At 47.9% G+C, this 15,937-nt stretch overlaps 2 protein-coding genes and 1 long non-coding RNA gene across 6 annotated transcripts in view; 2 read left to right on the top strand and 1 right to left on the bottom strand.

The window, feature by feature from the left end:
* The window catches only part of LOC135243859 (uncharacterized), a 25,567-nt gene extending 16,272 nt beyond the window's left edge, over nucleotides 1-9,295 (top strand). Inside the window, exons 2-3 of the long non-coding RNA XR_010326814.1 lie at nucleotides 8,526-8,644; nucleotides 9,142-9,295. This is a non-coding gene — a long non-coding RNA (uncharacterized LOC135243859). The remainder of the gene's footprint in view (nucleotides 1-8,525; nucleotides 8,645-9,141) is intronic.
* LOC135243851 (matrix-remodeling-associated protein 7-like) overlaps nucleotides 1-15,937 on the bottom strand; it is a 24,556-nt gene that overhangs the window by 1,854 nt on the left and 6,765 nt on the right. Inside the window, exons 2-5 of one of the 4 annotated variants that reach the window (XM_064315936.1) lie at nucleotides 11,264-11,447; nucleotides 9,542-9,647; nucleotides 5,844-5,891; nucleotides 1,967-2,715 (exon numbers count right to left, since the gene is read on the bottom strand). In XM_064315936.1, coding sequence (XP_064172006.1) covers nucleotides 5,858-5,891; nucleotides 9,542-9,647; nucleotides 11,264-11,447 — 324 coding nt within the window. In that variant the 3' untranslated portion in view covers nucleotides 1,967-2,715; nucleotides 5,844-5,857. Of the gene's footprint in view, nucleotides 1-1,966; nucleotides 2,716-5,843; nucleotides 5,892-9,541; nucleotides 9,648-11,255; nucleotides 11,448-15,937 lie in introns of those variants that run through there. The other 3 variants (XM_064315937.1, XM_064315935.1, XM_064315934.1) reach the window with 3 other exon arrangements.
* mettl23 (methyltransferase 23, arginine) overlaps nucleotides 9,604-15,937 on the top strand; it is a 22,897-nt gene continuing 16,563 nt past the window's right edge. The window contains exon 1 of the mRNA XM_064315939.1: nucleotides 9,604-9,741. The gene's annotated coding sequence lies outside the window, so the exon portion shown is untranslated. The remainder of the gene's footprint in view (nucleotides 9,742-15,937) is intronic.

Below are 15,937 nucleotides of genomic sequence, written 5' to 3'. Positions count from 1 at the left end.
GTCACCTGAATTACCCTGAACTGTAACGATGCCTTTACCACCTGCTGCATTTATTATTTTTAATTTTATTTTTATTGCATGAAACTGGCAGAAGCATTTTATTTTGAGTTCACGTTATAGGCGTCATAAAAAGTCCAGTGTCCTCCCAGCCTGTTACGGGGTGGGGCAGAGGTGGGAACGCAGCAGTGTTTTTAAATTCAAGGGGTATCCTAACAAAAAAGGAATAATTGCACAGTACCACGAACACATTTATAAAGTATTTTAAGACCCGCGGGTTACCCCTGTATGCCTTAAGCCTGCTGTGGACCGAAGGCTGTGGCCCAGGCCCATTCCGCTGAGGACGTGCGCGGTTATGAGCGGTTATGAGCGGTTATGAGCGGTTATGAGCTCACAGCGCTGGCAGGCAGAAGGAAACTGGTGCAGTTTGGCTGGCTGGCATGCAGCAGCGCTGGTAGCGGTCTGGCTAACGGTGCTGACTGCGTTTAATGGCTTTGTGTGCCAGGACACACCCAAAGAGCCGCCTTTTGAGTTCCTGATGCCGCAGATCGACAGCCAGCACTAACCGGTCAGGGTTTGGCTCTGCTCCTAATCCTGCATGTCCTGCATGCTTACTGGGTTTGAGAGGAAGTGCCTTACAGTCCATTAACCTTTCACCTGAACTGGCACGTTTGCACACTGTGATGTGACTCCACTGTGAACGATAGTGTCGGAGCCCTAGATGGATGTTGAAAAGGCTCCATTTTGAGCATGCAAAACCCCGGAGCACTCGGTGTACTGAGAGCAGTTGGCAGATGAACCTGTACTGCCTGTAAATTCAGTTCTGTGGCGGCATCATGCTCATCATGCGCAGACGGTGGTGACACAGCCTGGGGCCTTTTTTTTCCATCCCCCTTCAGAGCTTCCTGGTTTTACCTGTGAAGCAAAGACACCCCACCCCCCTCCAGGGAGACTGTTTTTCCATCACTCTGCTGGTATGGAAAGTGCCATTCAAACAAAGGAAGTACAGGACAACAATGCTCACAGGGAAACGATGATGGTGGGTCGCACCCTGCCCTAGGAGAGGGCGTTGGCTTGTCTTTAACCATAACAAGACTAGGAAACCTAGTATATGGCTGGACCCAACACACGTGATCCGGCCGACCAATGGTGTAACTTCATCACTCAGTCAGTCACAGACATTCGCATTTGTAGGGCTGACCCCGCTGTTGTGGTCCAGCCAAAAACCAGAGAAACGCTCAGCCCTATTCATTGTGAAACACTCAGCGCTGTTACCTGTGAAACGCTCAGCGCTGTTGCCTATGAAACACTCAGCGCTGTTGCCTATGAAACGCTCAGCGCTATCTGCTGTGAAACGCTCAGCGCTGTTACCTATGAAACGCTCAGCGCTATCTGCTGTGAAACGCTCAGCGCTGTTACCTATGAAACGCTCAGCGCTATCTGCTGTGAAACGCTCAGCGCTATTCGCTGAGAAACGCTCAGCGCTATCTGCTGTGAAACGCTCAGCGCTGTTACCTATGAAACGCTCAGCGCTGTTGCCTATGAAACGCTCAGCGCTGTTGCCTATGAAACGCTCAGCGCTGTTGCCTATGAAATGCTCAGTGCTATTCGCTGAGAAATGCTCAGCGCTGTTACCTGTGAAACGCTCAGCGCTGTTACCTATGAAACGCTCAGCGCTGTTACCTGTGAAACGCTTAGCGCTATCCGCTATGAAATGGTCAGCGCTGTTACCTATGAAACGCTCAGTGCTATTCGCTGAGAAACACTCAGCGCAGTTACCTATGAAACGCTCAGCGCTATTCACTGAGAGACCCTGGCATGCGGTGGGAATCCTGGCTGAAGGGCCGATGCACAGAGAGCGAGGAGCGCTCATCGCTGTGGGATTACTGCCCACGCTGCCACTACTCAGTCCAGTCAGTCAGGCACGCAGCCTTAAACTGTTTAATACAAGACAGGAAGAGACAGGCGCTTACACAACCTTGGCTTTTAATTAAGTGTTTACAAAAGCCAACAAAATGTCTTAACAGAACAATTCATTCAACAGAAAAAAAAAAAAAAAAAAAAAACCTCTACAATGTGTCACACACACGAGTCACTTTGCCATGTTGTTTCTGCTGCGATGGACGTCCGAGAGGGAAGAGAGCCGGTGTTTTCCCTTTTTACCTGTCTCACCTGTCGGGGCATGGTGACGGTGTCGAGCTCTCTCAGTGAGCCAGCCCTCGTCATTCACAAGGTTCTCACCCTTACGCTGGGGCCATCTTGGATTTTCAGGGTAGTTTAAGCCCCAAGCGCGCCCTCTCTGTAGCGTGTTCAGAGGGGGGAGTGGGGGGGGGGGGGCGCGGTGCCCGGGCCAGGAGATGGGCGCTTGGCAGCGGGTGCGATTGGGGCGAGAATGGGGCGGGAGGGGTGAATGCAGTAAGGCACACTGTTACGTCAGGGGTGTTACGTCAGATTTACTGGCTCAGGTGTAAGCGGGCCTTTCATTCCCAGGCCACCAAAAACAAGAGGAGGAAGGAAAAAAAACAACAAAAAACAAATAACATTTAATTTCTTTTTTCTTTTTTTTTTCTTTTTTTCAAACAATGGTACAGTCACCAGACAATCAACAAAAGCGGCGCTTCTGGGCAGGGTCTTCTGGGGAGGGGGGGGTCTTCTTGGGGTGGGAGGGGGGCGTGTGGGTGATTTTGGGGCTCATCGTTCTCTGTTTACTCCTCCATACTGTGGGAAGAAAAAAAAAAGGAGAGGTGATCACAACCGCTATTCAAACTGTCACTTCAGACATCAGAGCTGTATCAGATAGCTTCCAGTCAAATATGAAAATCATGTATGGTATGAAGCACAGTTTCACTCTGCAAATGGTGCAATGTCTCCACGATTAATACATACCGTACACACACACACACACAAAGAATGCCCTCCGTCAAGAGAACTAGGCTAGTCACAGTGTTACTATTTCGACATGTTACTTCCCTCTGAAACACCATTGAAACTGGCATTCCCCGTATCAAACTTCTTTAAACGTGATAATCGGTTTTAACTTTTCCTGAACGTGTGCTAGCAATCTGAATAATCCACTGGAACGTAAACACACAGGGAGATTAAATGATAAATTAAATGTAGTAAAAACTATTTTAATCAGATAATGAAAAAATACTCTCTTAACTACCACATTAGCTTTCAGCACAGCCTGCAATAAAGGCCAAAAAATCCTGCACTTTAAGATCATTTAAATGACTAGATCTGCACATTGTAGATCTGTGCTGTGAATATTCTCTTAAGTGTGAGTGCAGAGAACAAAGAATGCATGCATCCACAATTTAAATAAAGTTGAAAATGCACAATTTTGTGATGAAAATAATTTTATTATTTTTATAATGGCCTAATTGAGGAGAACTGGCAATATATGACTGGAGCATTACGTGAATAATATGTGCTTATATTCCTTTAATAACATCAAAGTTGAAGCCTTGCAGCAAGTGCACTTAAAAAAATTTAATAAATTTAATAAAATAAAATACTTTTATTGATGGTATGGAGATAGCTACACTGTTGTAGGCTTGTGCATCTTATGCCACCAGTTAAACCCAACACCGTGATAAGCCTAAAGAGAACCAAACAAACGGGTGGTGCAGACAGAGTCGGGGTGGGGTGGGGTGGGGGGAGGGAGGGGGAGGGGAGCCAGAGCGGAGGACTCACCGGTACAGGCGCTGGCTGAGGGCAGGCCCAGCAGGTTTAGTACTCATGCAGGACATGCAGGATTAGGAGCGGAGGCAAACCCAGAGCAGCTCGGCCGTGTGGTGCAGATCAGAACCAGAGAAAAGCCAGGGGAAAGCTCACCACCCCTGAGCACAAACCCGCCACCCCTGAGCACAAACCCGCCACCTCTGAGCACAAACCCGCCACCTCTGAGCACAAACCCGCCACCCCTGCACACAAACCCGCCACCCCTGAACACAAACCTGCCACCCCTGAGCAGAAACCCGCCACCCCTGAACACAAACCCCTGAACAGAAACACCCCCCCGCCCCCGCCACCCTGCACACAAACCCTGAACAGAAACACCCCCGCGCCCGCCACCCCTGCACACAAACCCCTGAACAGAAACACCCCCGCCCCCCCCCCCCTGAGCAGAAACCCGCCACCCCTGAATACAAACCCCTGAACAGAAACACCCCGCGTCCCCGCCCCCCGCCCCGCCCCACTGAGCAGCACCACACAAGGGGTAGGGGAGAGACAGCAGCATTGGGGGAGGGGGCAGAGAGTATTAGTGTGCCCTCCACCAACCTTTATGGGTACATCAGGTTAACATGCGCTTTGTAAACCAGCGAAACCCTCTGGTCTGTTAAAGGGTTTATTGTGGGTGTGTTTGTGTGTGGCGGGGGGGGGGGGGGGAGTCACATGCACCAGGGTTAAGCAGAAAGTAGGAAGTACAGAGAGTGGAACCATTTCCTATTTCTTTCACAAATGTGTGGTTAGAATGCTCTTAACTGGACATTCTAATGCTGATGATGTCACAATCACTACTGGGAACCGAAGCAGTGGAGTTCTAGAACACAGACTAAATTTTGAAAAACAAAAATGTTACAAAAAACCTACTCTTCAAAGGGATAAAGTATTATGCCATGGAGTATCATGCTGATTATTTTCCTTCTGCGATGCAACATGGGGGCCTTTTATACCAGAAGCGTCATTTACAGCTTCCCTTCCAGTGCAGTAGAGATGGGGAGCGCAGCTCGCAGTGTAACCATGTTAAACACAGTGGAAAATACTGTGGTGCGTGTGAAACTGACAGCCCAAAACGGCACTGCATTGACATGAAGAAATAATCAGGTGGCTGCTGTTTCTCGACAGTCTTCTGGCAGCTAAAGTACCTTCTGAACAAATCTTAACTTTTTTCTTTCTTGACCAAATACTGCCACCTAGTGGACTAGTATTTGGAAAATTCAGAGATACGTTTCCAAACTTATCCGAAAAGGGCTGTTGTGGGTACAGGTTTTTGTTCTAGCCGAGCACTACGACACCCGATTCAGCTAACTGACGAACCACAGTCTGTAATCAAGACCCTGATAAGTAGAATCGAGCATCATAGTGCTGGGCTAAAACCTGAAACCTGCACCCACGCCGGATAACACCAGACGTCCCTGCCACAGACAACGGGAGTCAGGGACAAGTGGGTGAGGACGGCACTGCAGCACCTGCCAGTGACTAGCCAGAAAGTAATAAAGAAATTTAACAAGTAGTGAACATTATTTACCTGTACCTACTGGATAAAATATGCACAGTTTTTATGCAGTTTTAACTTGGAGGCCACAAAGCTTCGCAAGGCAACGTGAGCACAGAATAAAATGCACTTTTTTCACTGTCCAGCAGAGGGCAGGCTTTCACCTCTGTCTGCACTGGACTTTAAAATACAGAATTGCCTGTGGGTGATACAAGAAGTAACCATTAGGAACCAATCCTTAATTAATAGACACTAAAGATATTTCATCATCATTACAGTGAGAGTCAAGGGAGGTCTTCAGCCCTGGTGTATTAAAAAAGGAAAAACATGTTCAGGCAAAGACTTAGACGCTTCTCACAGAGCAGTTCCAGGAAAGCCATTTCACCTATAATCCGTTTAGCAAACTGATAAGTTGTGGATCAGCTACATTACAGTTGAGCCAAAGGCACCAAACAACATGGAAACATTAATAAAAGGCTGGTGTGGAGCTGTTAGCAGCCAGTGGTGCAGGAGGGGGGCCATGTGCTACACCGATGGCATGTGGAGAGTGCTGGGGGGGGCCATGTGCTACACCGATGGCATGTGGAGAGTGCTGTGGGGGGAAGGGGGGGGTAGGTGGATTTACCTGGTCGGCCATGCTTAAAGAGAGGTAAAGTCAGGTGTGATCTCTATCCTGCAGAGATAAACGTAGGAGGCCGTCAGGCATAGACACCTGGCACCTGCACACCTGCACACCAGAACAACTGGCACACTGGCGCACATGCACACCTGCACACAGCACACCTGCACACCTCGCTCTGCCAGCCCACGCTGAACAGCTGCGTCAGGGCTGGGATAACAGCCTGGTTTTCTGAGAAAAAGCCAGTCACATACGTCAGGACAGACTGAACTCAGTGAGGACGATGTTGGGGCCTTTTTGAGGACGACGGGTTCCACTGTGTGCAGGTAAACAGGTTCTAAAGTCCTGGGGCACTCGGAGGGGACACAGCTTCAGTTTTTGCAAATATTTAAATGTCAATTGAAATTTCTTACATGGGAGGATGTTCATATTTTCCTCCGTTCAAACAAATGAGGCAGAGTAGACAAAAAAGGAAAACCAGCTGGAACACTGAATTCAACACCCCCCCATACTCGCTCTCTCACAGACCCCCCCACCACCCCACCCCCAATGCCCGCCCCTCTTCTCTGCTCCATGGGAACACAATAAACCACAAACGTGGTTCCAGCCCCTCCCCCGCTCTGAGACGCGGGTTTATTTTAGGGACATGATGAAATTCCCCTGTTAGATGAATCAGGGCCACCAATCAGAGAGAGACCTGACAGACAGATGTGAAACCACCCCTCCCACTGTCACTCTCCCTCTAACACACACACACGCACATAGAGATACACACACCCTCCCACTGTCACTCTCCCTCTAACACACACACACACACCCTCCCACTCTCACTCGCTTGCTCTCACACACACATATGTGCACATGCATGCATACACACACACGAACATGCCTTCTCACACTCACGCACATACACACCGACACCCCCTCCCACTCCATTCCCACACACAATATGCGCACGTGTGCCCACACACACACAAACACACATGCACATGTGCCCACACACACACACACCCACGCTCTTGTTCCCAACACACTCCCCTGGGCCTCTCACATGCAGAACCTCACATGCAGAACCTCTCACAGGCGACATAGCTCAGGAGAACGTCTGGCAGTCGAGGGTTGCGTTCAAACCGCCTGGGCATGTCGAAGTGTCCTGAGCAAGACACCAACCCAACTGCTCTGGCACAAAAGGCATCAATCAAGCGCTTTGGATAAAAGCGCTATATAAATGCAGTCCATTTACCATTTACCATTTAGAACCGACCAGACTGAAGACCTGTGTTCCGTGTTACATAACACGTTAGACTATTATGTAATTTGAAGCACAAGTACATGTGTGGGAGAGGGAGGGGGAATGGCTGCTGATCTAAGGTCTCTGCACGTTTCTCCCGAAATCGTACGGGCAGGGCTGGGAGCTCTACGCAAGAATGGAGAGCCACGAACAGGCCCACAGAGAGATCTGTGAACTCTGGACCAGACAGAACCGTGAATGCTTTCCCCCCTGCTCTCCTCCAAAATGTACCATGCCAGTGTGGCGCAAAGAGATATTTTAGTTTTTAAAAAAATCCTTAAGTGTACCTGCCTGCCCCCCCCCAAAATAAAATGTATTATTTTACCCATTCATCAGCAACCTGTAAATAATCAGGGTGAAGTAACACTACCACGCCGACAGAGGGCACTCACAAAACGCCCTGGAGCTAATTCTATGCATTACGGTCAAAAAGCAACGGTCAGTTTTCAATTTACGCCCTTTTTGTATTTGCTAACTGTAACAGTCTATAGGGCCACATTAAATACGTGTAAATAATAGTCACAGCCATAGCTACTTAGTAGTCATAACGATATTACACCACGACCTTCTGTTTAGTTCTATGTATGTATATTAATATTTCGTGTGTAAAAAAAGGTTTGGTTCGGTTACATTAAACTGCACTCGCGATCTGTGTAGTTAGCTAGCACAGTGCTATCTTGCAGTAAAGTTAGTGAACGACAAACAGGCTAACAAAACGGAAGAGAGTAAGCTCTAAGAGTACGGTATATAAATATAAATGTTTGGCCTATACATGTGGTCGCTATTGCTACCGAGATACCGAACTGATCATTTACGAATGCAACTAGTAATTTATCAGTCCGTCTTAAGCGTGTGGCAATGCTAACTAGTTGTAAAGTATTTTTCGGAATGAATTGGTATGAGTTGTGTAGGGATGATATATGGTTAAGTGTTTAGGACTGTTTCGCTGATGTTGCTGTAATTGCAGCCTAGCGTAGTGGGCAGGTGGCAACAATTCACTCAGTTTGATATGTATTCGATGCCGTGAACACTAAATGGATTATGTAAATACAAAACAACAATTGCTATATATGAGAAAATATATTTGCAATTAAACAATAGATATATTTGCAATGAATTTTCTACGTAGTTTTTTAAGGGAGCAAAGGTGTTTCTTGGCCATCTGGAGCCAAAGCAACAAAATGTGTCACTGTCCCAATACTTTTGCATTTAACTGTATTTAACTATTTGCTTTTATGAAAAATAAAGTATCAAGGTAGTCATATGTGTAATGGGTTTTTGATTTATTGATTATTCAGCAGTTAATTATTAGGCGTTTTATAGGAGAAACAGTTAGACACAGCTAGTTGGAACAACTGCCAATGAACATTCCACTTACACTGTTTTTGTTTTTGCAGGAAGAAAAAAAGGATAAAACTGAATATGTGCATGAATTGCTTCATCAAAGTCCACTTCATTGTGTGCAAGACCAGCCGTCTACATGCAGGGAGCAGTGCGGTTAAAAAAGCATGCGCAGGTAATCCAGTGCACCTTGCTGGCCACGTCACCCACTACAATGGGTAAGGTCCATATGGCCCTGTCCAAAACAGCTTGCTTACCTACTGTTGTGTATACAAGTTGTATACTGAACAGTAGGCAAGTAAGCTGCTTTGGACACAGACTATAGCAGCGGTTCCCAACCCTGTTCCTGGACTACCGCCTGTAGGTTTATTATTTCAGCCCCTCTTTGGCACACCTGATTCTACGCTAATTGGCAGCCTAATTGAGGTGTGCTTTGTTAGGGTTGGAGTGAAAAGCTACAGGGTGGTAGATCTCCAAGGACAGGGTTTGGAACCATGGCTGTTTGATGTTAGGCATCATGAAAGTCGCCTAGCAACGAGAGACAAAGGGCGACAGCTCCACTGACTCCAGAGGGGAATAACAGATTTTCTTTTAAAAACCTTTTAACATTTATATCGTATTCTTTTATCGCCACTGACAACACACGTTCACCGTGTCCCTTTCCCCATACAGGCCAGTGATGGAACTGTGCTTTTGCCTCCTCATCTCCAGTATGAAGGGTCTCCAAGTTATCCAGATATGGAAAATTCTTCGTACAGACCCAGAAGTAGTCAGTGATTCTTGCCCAGATTTAAATGAGCGATGTCAGTGCTTCTGGGGCGAGTGCCTTTATGGAATAAACTTTGACTATTATAGATACAGAGTGTACCCAAAGCACCCTTCTGAATACCTCTGTACCTGAATGTTCAAATAGCCCTCTGGAATCCTGCCAGTTATCACTCAGGGCATGATTTTTATAATGGCAAATGTGTAGAGTACTGCAATAGACTGCACAAATGAGCAGAGGATGGGGTGAGGAGAGAGAAAAATGGAAGGAGGGAGGAGTTAGTGGAGTTTAAGCCACGCCTCTTACCTCTGCTCTTCCTCCAGCTCCTCCTTGGTCATCATCTCTTCAAACTGGGTGGTCCTCTTCTTCCCAGGGCTGTACTTTGGGGACAAGTCGTGCTCCGCACTGTCATCTGCAGGCAAAGAAAGGTACTGCATCATCGGAACCGCCACCCACCATAGACCAGGACTGCGTGGCGACGTTTTCCAATAATACGTGTTTGAGAAGTAAGTGCAAGCGACAGTGTAAACACACTTAAAATATGCATAGCCATTGTTTATACTTTATTATTACAATCATTCTAATATGTTCTAAATTGTTGCTGTCATGTGATATCTTAGTTCACACATCTTTGTTCCTGAAACAAATACAGAAAAGGCTACTCTTGTGTGTCTACAATCAAAACTTAGGAGCTTACATGACAGGCGTATCATTGTGTGTCTGTGCCGCCCACTTGAGAAACTTAACCATAAATATGTCAAACATAAACAAATGTTGCAATGACCTGGGTGTTGGGATGAAAATCAACAGGATGGAATGGTTCTTATTTAAATGTAGTTTAAATACAATAACCATAAATTAGCATGTGATGTTTCTGAAAAGGTCACATTAAAGTGTAGCCTGAATAACACCCCCCGTGTTTTTTTCAGCAGTCTGTCATAGGTCTGATTTGCATGTATTGGACCATAATAATCTCTGTGCTGTAGGGACCACCATAAAGCCTCTGAGTTTAAACATCATGCCGGTGGCCTCAAATGATGTTAACAGCTATGCAAACCCCTGGGGTAAAGTGGATATTTGTTCTTTAAGTAGATCATCCCCCCCTAACTTCAGATACCTCTGTATTAGGCATAGAGACTCCACACACGCAGATCCCGCTAGCCCAACGTTCACCAGAACATGATCTTCAGCCATTATGGCGCTGAGCCTTTCGGTGGGGAAACTGGAGAACCGGGGTTGTTTTGTTGCAGGAGGTGGACACATACAAAGGTTGCTTCAAAAACAAAGCTCTCTTCAGTGTGGGTTACAGGTTACCGTGTGTGTGTGTGTGTGTGTGTGTATGTATCAGTGTGTATCAGTGAGTGTGTGTGTGTGTCAGTGTATGTATCAGTGAGTGCCTGTGTGTGTGTCTGTGTTTGTGTGTGTGTGTCAGTGAGTGAGTGCCAGTGAGCAGGAGCGTTTGGGTATGTGTGTCAGTGGGAGTGTATGAATGCTCCCTTTTGTGCTGTACCAGTGGGAGACTCAAAGCCTGCGCTGAACTTCAGCACACTTCTCTCTCTCTCTCGCTCTCCTGTGCAGTGAGGTAAAGAGGGGAATATTTTTCGAACGTGAGAGAAGAGGCTCTGGTAGAACCCTGGGAATGTTTCTGCTCCACAGCAGAGCTCTGCTGGTCATGTGCAAACCTGCTCGCACGGTTGTCACAACTCCACAAGCAGCGGTAGTCAAATGCTTACTCAGCATTTTCAGTTTTCCTTACTCAAAACCATACCATAATGTTAACAAAATACCAGGTAAAAATGCAAATATACAGCACAGGATCTGAAAACATCTTGGACAGGATGTCCTGAGCCTACAAACAGCGATGTTCAGGCTTAATAAAAACATAAGTGATAATGTGGCTTGTTATTCGTTTTTTTTATTTTTTATTTTTTATCCCCACGTAAATATGCATTAAGGTCATTTGCTTAAAACCCCACCAGCTGTTCCTGAATTTTTCCACCCATGAACGTCCCCACAGCACCACCATACCGTTATGCTCTGTCTCAGCGACGGGCTCCTCCTCCGGTTGGGGTTTGTCCAGGGATTCGGGCTCGATGTCCTCGATGTCTCCCGGGATGAGTTCAGGAACAGGTTCCTCTTCCGGGGCGGGTTTGGGGGTCGGCTCAGGCTCCGCCTCCGGTTCTGGTTCCGGTTCTGGTTCTGGGGCAGGTTCCTGTCGTAAAAGGGAGAGAGGAGGGAAATAAAGAAACGCTTGAGACTGAAGCTCTGAGCAGCCCTGAGCTGGGGGGGAGGCTGGTATGGGGGGCTGGAGGGGGGGGTTAGGTGCAGGGGACAGGAGCACACCGCCCCTGCAGCCGACAGTAGCGGTGCTTCAGTCGGACCTTTCCTCTGTTTGTGCAGTACGGTTACACACCAGCGCCGATTCCTGAAGCTACTGCGCACTGCTTTCCTCTTTTCTACCCAGGTGTTGCACCGCTGTGAAAAACACGTATTTGACAGAAAACCTTCTCGTGTTGGGCTGGGTGTAATTATGCGCTCAGCCACAGCTGGAATGTGCCAGTTCACTCGGGTTCCTCCATTTTGCCGCTGCGGTCTGAACACTTTGCTAAAAATGGATGGAAATCAACCAGCGACTCTTTCAGAGTACCTGGCAGACTCCACACCATTTTCTGCTGTTGTTCTTTCTGTATGCTACACACACACACGCACACGCACGCACACCACATGCACGCACGCACACACACAAGCAGGTAAACCATAGCACACATTCACACCAATTAACGGACAGTACCCAACTAATCTTATTAGCAGTAATTGAAATGTGCGAAATGTTTTATTTGGTAGCAGTCCCAATCCCAGAGCTCTGGGTCTGCCTCCGTAATCTTCTCTCTTTTAAAAGGCTCGGGCCAGCCCCCTGAAAGGGGACACGTGGCGCACTGTGAAGTCAAAGTAAAGCAAGATGCGTCCAGAAGTAGACACACCATTGAAAGAAGAAACGCAAGTTTCACTTCACAAAGTCTTTGGACTAGTACGTCCCTTAGCATTTGTTCAACATAGCAAGTTCAGTATGGATATAATTCTCCTTCATTGGAAGAGGAGTTGCTGATATAATTGCTACTAATAATGCAGTGGCCTTTTAAGTTTCTTTTTATTATATTTACATCCTTATGTTTACTCATTTCCCTTCATTGCTGCCCCCCCCCCCCCCCTCATTCCCCAGAGAGCACCATTGGTAGCACCTTTATCTTTTTTTCAAAATTCTAAGTCAGTGTTCTAGAACTTCGTTGCTTTCAATCACCAGTAGTGATTTGTGACATCGGCATTAGAATGTTCAGTTCAGAACATTCTAGTCACATATGTGGTCTCACAAACCTTAAAGGAATAAGCACAACTTCCAAATGACAGGAAACCCTCCACCAGTGTTCATAAGGTGCATTTGAACCGATTCTGTCCACTGCGTAATGTCCACCTTAGCAGGCTTAAGTCAGCTTGACAGTAAACTGTGCGAATGCCAGGCTCCTCACCTGAGTGACAGGTGTCATTTGCAGCCTCGCAGGTTGAAACGTGTTCGCCGACTTCTGCTGGTGACACTTGGACAAAGCAGCGGCACCAATTTGCACCCCTCCACCCTGGGGCCCCAGCACTGCCATTCCCCTGACACGGACAGGACCTCCACCAGAACCCCCCCCCCCCCTTGCTCCAAGTGCACCTTTCAGTGGAGGGAACAAAGGAGCCGTTTATCTCAGACGAGAGCCAAATGCCCCCAGCCATGGCCTGGCCAGCGCGCCTCATAGTACTGGAAGCCAACACTACTTACCGCGGCTCTTTTTATGGAAACGAGATTTCATTTGAATGATATGGCACATTGGTAGCAGAGCAGAGTCCTATTCGTGCTCCCTACCTGGGGACTGCATATGAAGATGTGCTTTCACCTGGTTTTAATGCATAAAATTTGTCAATTTTTGTTAATCATTACCACGTAGTGCCTGAGCCTGGAGGGATTCAGCTTTGCCAACTGGCTGGCCCAAAAATATAAAAATATAAAAATAAAATCACCCAACGGCCAGTTGGCTGAGCTCAAGGAATGCACCGCCTGGGCCAGGAAGAGGTAATAAAGGTTGACTTGGTCAACAGCAGGTTTCAGCTGGTCTGTGGGTCCTGGCCGGGGTGGCAAAGCACACAGCAGTCTGTCTTCTCCGTCCACGTCAGGGTGCACTGGTGTTTACTGGGCCCCCTGGTGCGCTCTGAATCTCAACAGGGCTGCAATGAATCTTCAGCGACGGTTTTCACACGGAGCTACTGAGCCCGGGGGACAATTCCAACAATTACACACCAACAGAACTGCCGTCCTCCCAAGACATTGAAACCAATCAAAAGAAACTTGATTAGTGCCGAGAAGAGGAGAGAAAGATTTGATGCACACAGAGAGACTGGTATACAGGATGCAGTCCCTCCCCCTCCTTTCCCCTCCCCCCATCTAAGCACACAGAAGAGTCTGGAATTCCACACTGTGGCAACAAGCCGTGCAACCATTTCCTGAGGAGTGCAGATCCAGCCGCTGAAAATGTTCAACAGTTCAGTCCCACAATGCTTCGCTTCCCACTGACAGGAATGGCAGACTCCCTTCTTCCTTGGTTTTACTCATTCACATTCCTCAATCTGTGGTGCAAATGTAAATGAGACTCATCCAAAGGAATCATGAAAGTAACTAAAAGATAAGTGGTTACTCCTCTCTTAAGACCATACGTCCCTCATATGATCATTTTGAGCGGATCATGGCAACTCAAATGTTCAGTGTTTGAACAGCCATCCATTGTAAGTGTTTCAAGGGGAGTTCTAGAAACTTATTTTGCCGTTGCCAGTTGTTACTCTTGGGGCAGCTTCGAAAGGGCTGGCTTTGTCATGGACTTGGACCTTCAGGTGTGGGAATAAAGGCCCTCCCTCAGGAGTCCGTTGACATTGTTCATTTTTTCAAGGCCCCTGGCGTCCTTTAGCCGCGATTGCCACTCCTACAGCAAACATGGCGGGTTTGCATTTGCTTGAAGCTCACGGCAGTCGGGAGGAGGCAGAATTTCATGCTCAGCAGCTTTCAGACCGTCAGTCGGAGATTTTGGGGGGGGGGGGCTGTAGACTTCTTGTCCTTCAGAAGCAAACTGGATGAATTCCTGCCTAACCACCCATGCCCAGAAGGCCAAACGCACACACTTGAGGCAGTAAGGATGACACATGAGGGATTCGGTTTGCTTGAAAACAGACCTGTTCTAAATACCCAGAGCTGGGAAAGCCAATGTGAGCAGGTCCAGCTGTCCCTTCTGACACACCCTGGATCAGTCCAGCCCAAACAGTCATCTTTCACAAATGCCTGCCGCTGCTAGTCATACAAAATGGAGGCCGGAACATTTGTTTCCAGTGTCGTCAATCAGCCACCTGGAAAGAGCTTGAGGTCAAAGCGCTGTGACAGAGCGGCATGCGCTTAAAGCACTTCCTCTGCGCCCCTCTCCATGGCAACCCAGGCCCTGTAATGGTCTCACACATTGGGCGCCATGGTGACGAGAGTCTCTTGGCAACCAGACTACCAGGAGGGTCGCTGTCCATATAGAGGCTTGAAGACTTGTGGTGTCACCTTGGTGCACAGGATGAGAGAGGGACATCAAGATTTTGTGGCGAGGGGGGGGGATGTTTCACTTCAGCACAGTATTCAGTGTTATTCCTCCTTTCATTCAGATGACATGAGGAAGGCTGTTGACTGCACCCATGGTTGTCTCCCGTCCAGAATCCACACAATCCCGCTGACTGTGGCCAGAGTGATCAGCGTTGGGCAATCGCCTCGCTATAGCCTCCAGTGGCTGGGTCAGAAAGTAGAAGCCCAGCCATGTGTTTCTTCCACCCATGAACTCAGCCAGCCGATTTCACCAATGAGTGCACAGTTCTTCTCTCCTGGCAGAAGAATTGTGCTAATTAGCAAATCCAGGTGACTGGCACAAAATACTGGGGAGGACTTTTACTTTCTGAACCTGGATTTTCCACCTCTGATGAGTTCACAGGTGGACTGGGTAATCGTCCTGAAAGGAAACTCCTCCCTCATGCTCTCCCTCTCCCCTCCCCCTGGCACATGCCATTTTTTCCCCCAATTCCACAGCCATGACTCATCAGGACTGAATGTCCAGCACACCAGAAAGCACACCCAAAGATCTTCAGACCCTGTGCGAGACTGTGGACGGAGGTCACGTGACGTGGACGGAGGTCACGTGACGTGGACAGCATGCAGGCACTTAGCCAGGAAGAGTGGAGCCTCAAAGATGGCAGGGGCCAGAGGGCCCGAGGCCCACTTTTTGAGGCAACAGATGCCCTTCCTTAAGAGAGGCTGCAAAATGGAGACCCTGCTTTAGAGAGGTCTAGAAACGAGTGCTGGCCTCGAAATGGCGAACGGCAGTGCTTCAAAGGGAAATTCCAAGCAGAAGTTGTTTTTTTGGGGGGGGGGGGGGGAGCAGAGAAGACCACCAATCAGCTCACAGCCTCACAGATTCCACCACAGGCTACTGTTGAGAGCCAGACAAACACAAGGAAGCAGAGAGGAATGTTCTAAAGCGCTCTCGCTGGTACACGGTGTTATTCCACACTAGTGCAAAGCAGACATTAAGCCTGCAGCGTCCTGCCCTGCAGCAGCCCAGCCGCTCAGCTTCTTTTTCATTTTAGCCCAGG

This window comes from Anguilla rostrata, chromosome 17 (genome assembly GCF_018555375.3).
Source record: "Anguilla rostrata isolate EN2019 chromosome 17, ASM1855537v3, whole genome shotgun sequence".
Classification (NCBI taxonomy): Eukaryota; Metazoa; Chordata; class Actinopteri; order Anguilliformes; family Anguillidae; genus Anguilla; species Anguilla rostrata.
Note: the sequence above shows the minus strand (reverse complement) of the source record. Positions and strands in the feature narration are given on the sequence as shown.